Raw genomic sequence first — 11,982 nt, forward strand, 5'->3', positions numbered from 1 at the left:
ATGCTAAAACTGGACTACTGCCACCATCTAGCAATGTGAATTTGGACTTCTCTGAAAAATTTTTCCCTCAATTGATACAAAAAATTTGTAATGTGCAAAATCTATCAGAAAGTTGCAGTATTTATTCTACATGAATGATAGCTAGAATTCAAAATACTCAGTTTTTTTAACCATGCTCATATTAAGCGTTATATTCAAAGACTTCAAAACTGATAAATTTTTGAACAGATTGATTAATATTGATAAAAAAAATAAAATAATGAAATGTGTATCGGGGACAAAACATGCTGGGGTGAAATGTCGAAGGCAAAGTGTCTGTAAACAAGATTTCTTATTGGTTCTTATTTGAATAATTATAGAAACTTTACTCTCTTTGATCAATGCTCATCGATCTGTTCAAAAATTTATCAACTTCGTAGGAAATTGGATATGATGTCTTATATGAACATCATTAAAAAGAAATCAGCAATTTTTTTAATTTTAGCTGTTATGTATAGAATTGGTTTATGGAAACTGATCCATAGACATTTTGCTCTTAGCATGTTTCGTCCCGGTACCTACATTTTCTCCCACCCTCGCCATGTGAGTGACAATATAATAAGTGACCAAGTGAGTGGGCGAATGACCGTATGAGTAATCATATGAGTGGGTGATTTATGACCAAGCGAGTGGATGAATGACAGTATAAATGACCAAATATGAGTTTGAGTACCAGGGAGTGACCATATGAGTGATCAAATGAGTGGCATTTACCCCTGACATTTCGTCTGCACTGACTGTATGAGTAATCAAGTGTGTGACAGTCACTCATGCTATTAGGACAGGTGAAGTATACCAGGGACGAAACGTGTTGCAGGTGAAATTTCCAGATCTCAAGAAATCTATTGAATCAGACATTTATTATTTACAGCAGCGATTTGTAAACGGTTTGCTGTTGAGGTTAAACAAATGTTTTGCACATATTTTCTCCACATAAAAATTTGGTAAACATTTATAACATGAAATTACAAGCTTATATGTAAAATGTCAGACCACAAAACAGAAGATCACCGGTCCTCAAAGTGAAATATACATATTTACATAATATATATATATATATATATATATATATAGAAATCTCACATTTTCTCTTTATTTGATGTGGAAAATTTTTTGAATTTCAGAAGATTTATATCTTGAAAAAAATTCCCAAATGGGGCAACATACTGGCATACTTCAAACCAATTTCAGAGATGAACAAGTGACAAAGAACATTTTTCATCAATCCAAAATGATTATGAATTATATGAATGAATTTTGAATTCTTATCATCATATAAAGAAGAAAATCAGAGACATTCGAAGCTGAAGCAATAAATATGTATTTTACATTCGTGATATTCATTTCCATTTGATATGCAAACTGAGAACATCAGTAAATTAAAATAGTATCAAATGTGTCAACTAAAATTTCAATGACAAAATATTATTGCATTTCATTTTACTTCCTTCAAGAAATCAGATAAGTCCTCCTTCAGTTGCAGTAACAACAAATGTGCTATATATATATCCACATCAAAACATGTTACAGAATTTATTTTCCCAAAATGAAAAAAAAAGAGCATAAATTACATTTATCAAAATTTGCAGAGTAAAATGAAGATATGAAAAAAAATGAAATTCTTTTATTGAACAACAATTGATCAACTGCACCATGCATGTGCACGTTAGAATAATTTTGAGAGCATTATTAACATTGAAGCTCTCATACAGGATAGTAAGGAAAGTCCCTATATATGTCACATTTTACTGGGAGTACTATTGATCCTAGAGAGGCATACTTCCAATTAAGAAAGTATCCAAATAATGTCTAGACCTTAGATACGTCATTAATATTATAAGAGATTGTACATTAAAATAAAAACACTAACTTTTTATACAGACACCCTGTCCTCAAAAACTCAATTATAAAGTTGTTACTCTGTCTCTCCTGAGGAGAACAAAATAAATTCTGCATTTTTAGAGTGCACAATGGTATGGGATCTTGGAATGATAAAGTGATTTCTATTATCTTCAAAATAATTAAACTCATGACTCGTGATGAGCATAATTTTTATAGCATTTTATTAATATTACACTTTTCCAGTCATATACATTCGAACTTCTAAAAGGTGTTCAACAATACCAATTAACTTGTCAACTCATGAATATACATAACACATCAAAATACTCATCATATTCTCTTCAAAAGACATTATTTGTGTGTGTGCATATCATTTCAATCAAGGGGGATGTCAAACTTGCAGCTCAGAGCAGATATAACTGCAGCTCACAACAAGAACCTCCTCTTATCAACATAAATTAATTTTTTTTCTAAAATACTGTGGGGTACATTAATTGAAAGCATCTTTTGCTCACAATTATACAGAGAAACAACTTTGCTTATTATTTCAAAGTCAATTTCACTTCATTTTTTGTGAAAAATTATGTCACTTTCAAGTATTGGCGTATGCAGGGGGGGGGGGGGTTATCACCTTCCCCCTTCAGCCAAGATTATAGTGTTATTTTGCAGGAAAAAAGTAACCCCCCCCCCCCCAGAAGCAAAAAAACTGAAACCCTCCCCTCGAGAAAAATCTGTGTACACCTATGCTTTCAAGGGATGTGAAAATAGACCAATTTTCACGAATCTGCAAAAACCCTAAAATGTTTCATCGGATACCACTCTCATGTTTTTATATTCTACCCATGTAGCCCAAGAAATCTAAAATTTTGAGCACGCCCTATTCTGAACCCTGATGGGGCTTATACATTCACATCATCTGTACATGTGAATCGCTCTCTATCAATTGTTCCATTCATTACCATTGTTACCATTCCAATTGTTACCATTTCATTATGGTGTAATTGAAGCACCACTTAACCAACAAATCATTACGTTCAATCACCTCATAACAAGATTGAAAACTTCTGAGATCACTTTCCTGGTGAAACTGACATGAATATTTCTCGCCTTTTCTTTTGAAAGTGGTTTTTCTACAGTACAATAGACAAAACGGTAACATAAACTGCATCGATCTGTGACACTGTCATGATACTTATCTATAATATGAACATCTAACAGATACTCTTTCATCGTCAACATAAGAAAAGCAAAAAATTGCATCTCGTCAAATAAATTATCTATCCAAAAACTAGTATCATGAACATGACAAACAGGATACAAATTCAGTGGCCTAAACATGCAAAAATCACTGCTAGTTTTATCGTAATACGAATTATTGCTGAAAAGAACCTTTTCATTGAACACATGATATCTTAACTTTGAAATCTCTACAACATCAAGTTTCAAGCACCAACATATATTAGGTAATTTCGTGATAAATAAAAGTTTACCAAGATTAATTAAGTGGTCTCTATGGCCCATGCTACTTTCTGCAATGCTAAAATTTATATTTCGATACAATTGATAGCCATTATTGATTTCTGTATCAAATTGAGCATCGACAAAGAATGATTTGCAAAAATTTGTATCACATTTTACATTATCTTTCAAATCAATCTCAGATGTATATCCATCACACGAAATATCTCTCTTTCTTTCCACAGCATTGTAAGATGAAGTATCCATATATAATGGAGAGATTATACATGTACAGTTCTGAAAATCTGCAGAGCAGTTAATGCTCTCAACACCAACAATTGGAAATAATTTGGATAAAACTATCTTAAGGTCATTCACGACATTAGAATTATCAAAACCTATCAGCAAAATGAATTCATGAAAATAAAGTGTCTTTATTCCAGTGGCGTAACCAACAGGCAAAAGCGCAGACATTTTCAGAACAGTTTGTTGTTTATCTGAAGGTTTCAGATGTGTTCTAGCAAGGGCAGAATTTATGATAACTGAGTCTAAATCCATCATTCCCATCACCTCACAGGGTTTACAAAGAAATATATTTTGTTTGTGCAAATCACATTCAAATGCTTCCTCAATTTCTTTAACAGCATTGAAAACTTTTGACACTATCACATTTATTTCATCTGTTATTTCAGAAATTGGATGTCCAGGCTTCAACCAAGACCTGAAATAAAATAAAATGCTCAAGGTCAAATATCAGAACTAAAAATGGGGAAAAAAATCTACACTAGCATAATCTTTAATATACACTATGTCCCAAAAATTTATAGACTCATTTTTTCTGTATAAGTTTTGTAGCACATGGTGTCATGAAATATAATTTTTTCAATAATATAACAAGCATTTGATATAAAATAATAAAAAATTGTATTTGTAATAGTTAATTTCTTCAAGTTATGTGTCTCAAAAGTTTATGGAAACTAGTGATTATGTATGCAAATTCAAAACGCATAATAGTGGTGAACAAAGCTTGAACCCTATAAATGCAGTAAGGCGATATAAAGCGCAAGAGAGAGAATCTTTTGTTTACAAGACTGCAAAAGTGACTTAGCTTTCCGTGGACAAGTTTAACAAAATTTCGAGATTGAAGTTGCTAAGTAAACCCATTGAATATTATTCAAAGGCTTCAAATCATTACAAAAGCATAATTTATCGCGCTTTAGCCAGTAAGAAGCATTGCACCCGAGTGGCGTGGTGGTAAGATGCTCGTCTACCACCATGAAGATTGCTGTCACAGTCCCAGGTTCAAACCCAAGGGAGGATATAGATAAGATATTTTCCCTAACAAACTTGAGGTGACCACCGATTGACAGTGCCTTCATTTACAATCTATCTCATTAATGACAGTAAATTGCAATATAGAGATATCAGATTTGGTGTTTGGTGAAGTAGTAAGAAGCGTTGACATCCAAAATCAGGTAATGGAACACCTTGATCACATAATAATAGGTTGATAAAAAACAGAGTGCCTATCCAGGTGATGTTTGTTTGTTTGTTTGTGAATTACTCTGGTCTTTGGTTTAATATATCGCCAAATACGGCTTCAAGAACTATAACAACTTGTTTTAATGCTCATATGAAAATTGTCTGTCAACTCTCAAAGCACCATATTCAAACACATAACACACCACATTTTGAGAGGTTAGAGTAGGCTCAAAACCACATGGCTTATAGAAACGAATGCATCAGTGTTACTTTCAGTCATGAAAAAAATATAACATAGACAGTCCCAATGCAAATATAAGGCATTGTAGCAATTTGAGGGGGAAAAGTATGCTCATACTTTAGCAGACATCAGGGTGCATGTTCTGTGATGGTATCTGCGGCCTCCACGTTCAATGGAAACACATATTTAGCAATCCTAGGTAAGAGACAGGATGCAAAAAAATATATACAAGCACTATAAAATAATTTCATTCTTTTTGGTTAAATTTTAGGGAGGAGCAGAATTGGTGTTTTTCATCATGATAATGCTCCCATGTATATGTCATGTCAAACAAAGAGAAAACCTATTTCAAAATGAAAAATGTGGCTACTAGACTGATATCTACCAATGTCCTGATCTCAGTAAGGTAGAAAGTGTACGGAGCGTAATTACTCATAAAGTCTACTTCAATAGGCAACAGGCAGTTCAGCTTGGTTAATGCCTTAAAACATGCCATGAAAACTGAATGGTATAATTTGGGCCCACAACTCCTACACAGTTTACTGAAAAACAACTTGAGATTCTATAAACTTTTGAAACAGAGTGTATGGTCAAGCCCTGTTGTAATAAACATCATGGAACTGAAAATTTGTTTCACTATATTTAGTACAATAACAGACCATCCTATAGAATGGTACCTAAAATATCAATGAGCATTATAACCACAGGTTTATTATAAGCTCAGCTCATTATAATAGGGTTTGACTGCAGATCCCTAGAATTGACGTCTTTGTTGAGCAAATAACTGCATGAAATAAAAAATTATAAAATGATTGGGAATTTTTGTTAACTCAAATTCATGTGAAGTTAAAGAATATGGTGTTATCAACTACCAGTATAATTTGAACAAATCTGTCACTTAATGATATTATGTTAGCAAATCATTTTTTTAGCATGGATTATAAAAATCTGGTACGTTACATGTCTGGTACGTTACTTGATGCTTGTCACAAATCTAATATATGCCAGTCAATTCGGGGGAACTGTAACTTTGTTTTAAAGCTGTTCAAATATAAAGCCCAGAGCTTATGCAGAACCAACTGTTTGGGAAGCACTCTCGGTTTGGATGGGGTGCAGGAAATCTCTTCCAGAGAATAATTTAGAGTTGCCTACCTTTAAAAAGCATATAAAATCAAAATCAACAGAAAATGAAAAATAAGCAGAAAAAGGTATTCTATTTTGATGCTACAATTTTTTTAATTTTTGATTGCCTTGAAATGGAGGTGGATCGACTCCCACCCCCTGAATACACCTCTGGCTTTAGCTTATATAATTTTAAAAGTGAATATTTAGCTCTTGCAACTAATTCAAAGCCACAGCTTTTATTCAATGACTATTCTTTCTGGCATTCTGACTTTGAGAAATTCTAAATAATTCCTGGGAACATTAATTTAATTTTTAACCACGTTAAAAAATAAATACTTATCTTTTGCTGCAGGATATTTTCTAATGCATATAAGTAGTTATACATATGATAATGTTCCCAGATGAAATGCAAGTTAAACATGCAATCACTTTGAGTTTTCTTTTTATTATTCTTGTATGAGACCTATGTGCAGTGTATGCAAAGATGCTGAATGTAAGAAGCTGCAATATTTATATAAATACCCCCATCTGGCCTGATGGACAGCATGATGATAGGCCATCACCTTAATTGTGTTTATAATTTTGATTGCCCATTAAGGTAGCTTGTTTATATTTATCTGTTATATGCTTTCAGATTGATGATGGCTTATGTTCCAAGATGATTATATGACTTTATGTTTTTTGTTGCCAATGCTTCAATATCTCTCTGAAATGGAAGTGGGGTGTGTCTGGTGTTCAAAGCTCAACACATTTATATAAAAAACTTTTATTTTTCTATGGTCATTTTCCAGTGTGGCTTATACTTCCCAGTAGTTTATTTACCATAAATTATGGTACATGTTTTATCAGTACACATAGAAAAATTCAAACCACAAGTGGATGTGAAATAAAAAACAATCAACAGCATAAATGAGTTATAGCCTCCAAAGCATCATAGGTAAGACCTCTTAGAAATATATATATATATATATAACTTTTATCATCATAATACGGCAGACTCTCCCTAATATGGCCCATCTAGTAATCCAGTATTTTTAGGCAGGTTTTCTTCCAGCACAGAAGAGAAAAACAGCAGAGGTTTATAACATTGGAATGGTTTTTTTTCAACTAACTTTCCAGCACGCTTTGTTCTGATATGTGTCAGATTAGTTAATTACATTTTTTATATTGGTTTCAAGCAAATGGTGCTTCCCTATTATTTTTGAAGTACTAGCATAGAAATTACTTGAATTACAGTCTAAGAATTCAAGTTCAATTTTAAGTTAGAAAAATACCCCATTTAGAAAAATTCTGAAAAAAAATACAAAATTCCTTTACCTCTGACTGAAGCAAGACTCAATCCAATCTGACAGAAATTTCTTTTGGTCTGCTCTTGATCTGTCGCCAGCCGTTTCTGGAGATGATATCAATTCTGGAATCGGTTCACCTTGAACAAATACAAATGTTAAGGCTCCATCAGTGCTGAATCTTTGATCTTTACCTCTATGGAAATTGTAAACCACAAATGTTTAAAATTATGACTATCTATCTCATTATTATTAACGCACATATTCATTGTTAATTTATTAACCACTGTCTTTTTTTATATATTCAAAAGGCTAAATCAAAGAGACTTCGAAACTTAACTCACAAATGAAAAACGGCTATATGAAGACTGAAAGTGTGAATCACACTGGTAGAGGGGATCGGGTCTAGTTGTAATAAGGGGCAAGTTGACATACAGCTTCTCTTTTCCACCATAGTGAGCATTGAGTGCTAATATTATCACTCTCAAACCACCTGAGGGTGTTGCATTATTCATTGTAGTTTGAGTATGATCAGAGCTCATATAGAGGAACAGCAAATTCCCTGATTTCCTGCCAGGAAAATTTATTTTATTCATTAGCAAGCGAATGACAGTATACAGTAGAACTGCTTTAACATGAAATTCAAGGTTCTACTGAAGTGTTTCATATTAACCAAATTTCATGCTAACCTATAAGCATGACGGAAAAAGAATTTTAGGCAAATTCTAATATTTTAAATGCATATTTTCCCAATTTTTTATGATTTTTTCCCCATTTTTCAGCATTTTCAAATGCATTAAAATTTTTAATTTTTTTGCGTATATTTTTAATTTTTAGTCTGAGCATACTTTTGTGTTGATATGCCTAGCTGTATTTTTTTGCCCATTTTCTGCACATATTTTTTATTTCATGTCATAGCTCGGCTTTTTTAAATACAAATTTGTTTTTATGTTTTTAGAATATTCCTGCTTTTTGTGTAAATTTTAGCTTCTTTTAGTGCATATTTCAGTGATTTTTGGTGAGTGTTTTCCCATTTTTTTTAGTGCACATAATACAGGCTCTAGCTATAAGCAATATTTTTAACATTATTTCGATATTGCAAGCTTTGATACAACTGATACTTCTTGATAGCCAATTGTAGTATAGGTGGGCTAAACTGTATTTTCAATGTGAATAATAAAAGGAAGACATCAATAAATGTTGCATTCTGTGGGGTATTTAATTTAAGGTGAATTTTATGTGTCGAACATTATTACTGTCTCCAAATTTAACCAATCGTAATTTCAGGGTCATTTGATAATAAAACAGATCATAGTAACCTGTATCCACAGCATATATAACCTTGAAAATCATCTCTGTTGAAAGTATGAACGTTCTTTAGTATCAAGTCGCCACTTGCTGCCATATCTGTGACTTGCCATGTATCTTGCCATTTCCGATCGGGGTTATCTACAGGTGTTCCACTTTGGCCTTGGCACAGAGTGACAAGCACTTTCCCCCCTACACAAAGTACTTCTACGGCACTGCAAATGATTAGAAAAACAATTTCATAATCAATTATGTATTATTGCGGGGAGGGGAATTAATTAAATGAATTGAAAGAAGGGATATTAGAGTGATTAATTAACATACAAACCTCTCACCTCGTAAAGAATTTTTTCAGCAGCAATCGATTCTGACCAAGCTTCATTTTGCCTTTAATGTGGGGGAAGTTAAAGATGACTGCATCATACTGGCATTTACCAATATCAGAATGTTCAGAAAGTCGAGTTGCATCAACACCAGTAACAATGATACCTCCTGCATAGAATAATTGAATATAACAAAATAATTGCTTCAATGGTCCATCGAGTAGACCTAGATATGAAATGTAACTAAATTGTTTGTGAACTGGGCCATGATTCCATAAACTAGGTGAATTTCAACTAGGCAACTTATTTCTCAACACCAAGGTTTCTAATAGATGGCTAGGAATTTTTAGATTTTCAACTTGTGAGCATCTTGCTTTTCAATTTTTGTGCTTGCAAGTTTAAAATCGCTGTCATGGCATTCATCACGGCCATGAATTTTGGATGTGATTGTTCAAGCTAATACATTAGAGTCTTAGTGCCAAGTTCCGGATAATTCAAGCTCTGCAGAAATTTTTCAAAAAATTTTTATTTAACCCCCTCCCACTTAAAATATATATTATAACTTAATATACTTAATGCTACATATTACATACACTAATGGCCACCTCCAAACAACAGACAGATCTGTCTGTTGTTTGTCTGGGAACATCCCAGAAGTACTCTCATTCTTAGTCATTCCGAGATTCTAAATGTCCATATTATGTAAGTTTATTAGCCATGAAAAAATGGTGCCTTTCTTAGTTAGTTTTGTCCATAACCAACAAAATGGGTAAAAAAAAATAAATTTATATATGTCTATTAGAAAATAACTATACAGTACATCCTGTACATCCAATGAATATCTTGAGCCTTTCCTTGGAGCTTATGTGCACTGAACAGGACCGTATATAGAGGATTGGACCTAACTCAGACCAAAGCTCACAATCGCTGACACTTCCACTAGGTGGTGACTTATCCGAGAATGATGTCACTCCCCGCTCTCCATACGAAGGTTTTCAACAGCTGGCTGATACGCTGATGATTCCCCACAAAGCAGTTGAATTTTCTCTCTTCCCTAAATATATCTTCGCATCAGCCAGCTGTTAAAAACTTTGCACAGATAGCAGAGAGTGACATCATCCTATGACAAGTTGCCATCTGGTGGCAGTGTCAGCAACTGTAAACTTTGGCTTGAGTTAGATCTGATCGTCTATGTACAGCCCTGTTCAGTGCACAGGAGCTTCAAGGAAAGATAGAGATATTTGTTGCCTTTGTAGTTTAGTTGTCTAGCGCATTCATTCGGAAAGTGAAAGGACATGGGTTCAATTCCCGCAAAGGCAGTTGAATTTTCTCTCTTTCCCAAATATATATTTGCATCAGCCAGCTGTAAAAAATCTTTGTATTACTTCGCTTACTCATAGGTAACTCTTTTTCTGTAAATAACAGAAAAAAATTCCATGATGGCAGTGATGGTATAGTACACACAAGTACAGTAAAACCCATCTTTTGCGGACACCGGCAGGACAAAATAATTTGTTCATAAAAGAGGGGAGGAGGTGACTGTTAATCAAGAGTTTGAAATGCATACTTGCATTACGTAACGGAAGTTTTTCTATGATCAATGGGTTACTGCATTAAGAGGGTCTTTACTGTAGAGCAGTGATTCTCAATCTTCTATATTCTATGGAGGAGCAGAGTAGGCCTATTTTTTATTTATTCATTAGAGTTACTGTTTGATTATTATTATTCAAAAATGCCTATAATTATTTTTTCCGAATTTACTGTTTTTTGTATTTTTTTCGAGCTGCCGCGGAGCCCCTATGGAGTTCACACGGAGCACCGGTTGAGAACCGCTGCTGTAGAGGGGCTTGCTGTTACGTGTATTTTAATTGTATTTATTTAATGCAAAATCTCAACCTATCAATCTTTTACATGGTTTAAAAACGACCTAGAAACAAATTAATGGAAACATCACCTAAGCTCCTTATAGCCCTCATGTTTCGCAATTGCACGTCGGAGAGCTCATGTTGTTCGTCGATGCACGTGCTTGTCATCGCGACATCTCTCAATTTTTTGATCAAACACAAGGAAAAAGAAAAATTCCCTTCCCCTACCAATAGCAAATTTTTGCAATTTATTATTTCCTTCAGCATCGTGTCCTATAATTTAATCGAGCTGGAATACAGTGGAGCCAAATTCATCGACCACGTAATTCATAACGACGAATTTAAAAACCGTTTTATTTTTGTTTACTACTTTTACTCATGTGTTGGGGAATATATTCCAGGTTCGATAAAAATCATAACTACTTGATAAAGTCGTAGATATAAGTATAAAGACGGTAAGAAATCGGCTAAATTAGTACATTTTGCGATGTTACCAGACATTTTGATGTCCTTCACTTGACCATATTATGTCAACAAGATACGGGACATTGCCAGAAAATATCGACAGCTGCGAGAAATATTGCCAGATATTGATTTAAAGTGCACAAAAGTAGCCAGAGATTAGGAAATCAAGAGTTCTGTCAGTCAAAGTGAATTTAAATGGTGTTTTACGTGAAAAACTTCGAACAATAAGACATTGAGTATGAGATCAATATTTGTAATTATAATCGTAACTGAAGTTAAAAACTTACGATTTTTTCCAATAGTTGCTTAAATTATGATAGCAATCATGTAAAAAGTCATTTTCGTTTTCAGAAAAATCTGAATCATCAATCCCTTAAAAGTTGGTCATATGGTCATAAATGTTTCCAATGGGAACCTGATGATTTTCAATCATGCTTGGGGAAAAATTACTAATTATAATTAAAAATTTAAGTCAATGTATTCAAACATGATGGTGGTTCATGACTTCGCGTCAGCTCATAAATAATTTAAATCATCATAACTTTATT

General features: G+C 33.4%; 1 protein-coding gene across 2 annotated transcripts; it reads right to left on the bottom strand.

The window, feature by feature from the left end:
* Positions 1–497: 497 nt before the first annotated feature.
* LOC149078894 (ferredoxin-fold anticodon-binding domain-containing protein 1 homolog) lies at positions 498–11,324 on the bottom strand. 2 transcript variants are annotated; one of them, XM_089241081.1, is made up of 6 exons: positions 11,059–11,324; positions 9,117–9,273; positions 8,793–8,996; positions 7,505–7,669; positions 5,180–5,257; positions 3,938–4,060 (listed from the first exon to the last, which is right to left on the bottom strand). In XM_089241081.1, exons 1-5 carry the CDS (start codon positions 11,234–11,236, stop codon positions 5,191–5,193), a joined length of 771 nt encoding a protein of 256 aa, XP_089097207.1. In that variant the 5' UTR covers positions 11,237–11,324; the 3' UTR covers positions 3,938–4,060; positions 5,180–5,190. The 2 variants fall into 2 exon arrangements, with proteins under 2 accessions (XP_089097206.1, XP_089097207.1); XM_089241080.1 differs by lacking the exon at positions 5,180–5,257 and having other exon boundaries at positions 498–4,060.
* Between the last annotated feature and the right edge of the window lie 658 nt (positions 11,325–11,982).

The sequence above is a fragment of the Pholcus phalangioides genome, unplaced genomic scaffold, assembly GCF_987345545.1.
Source record: "Pholcus phalangioides strain wild (caught in Gottingen) unplaced genomic scaffold, Ppha-v1.0 ptg000013l_1, whole genome shotgun sequence".
Classification (NCBI taxonomy): domain Eukaryota; kingdom Metazoa; phylum Arthropoda; class Arachnida; order Araneae; family Pholcidae; genus Pholcus; species Pholcus phalangioides.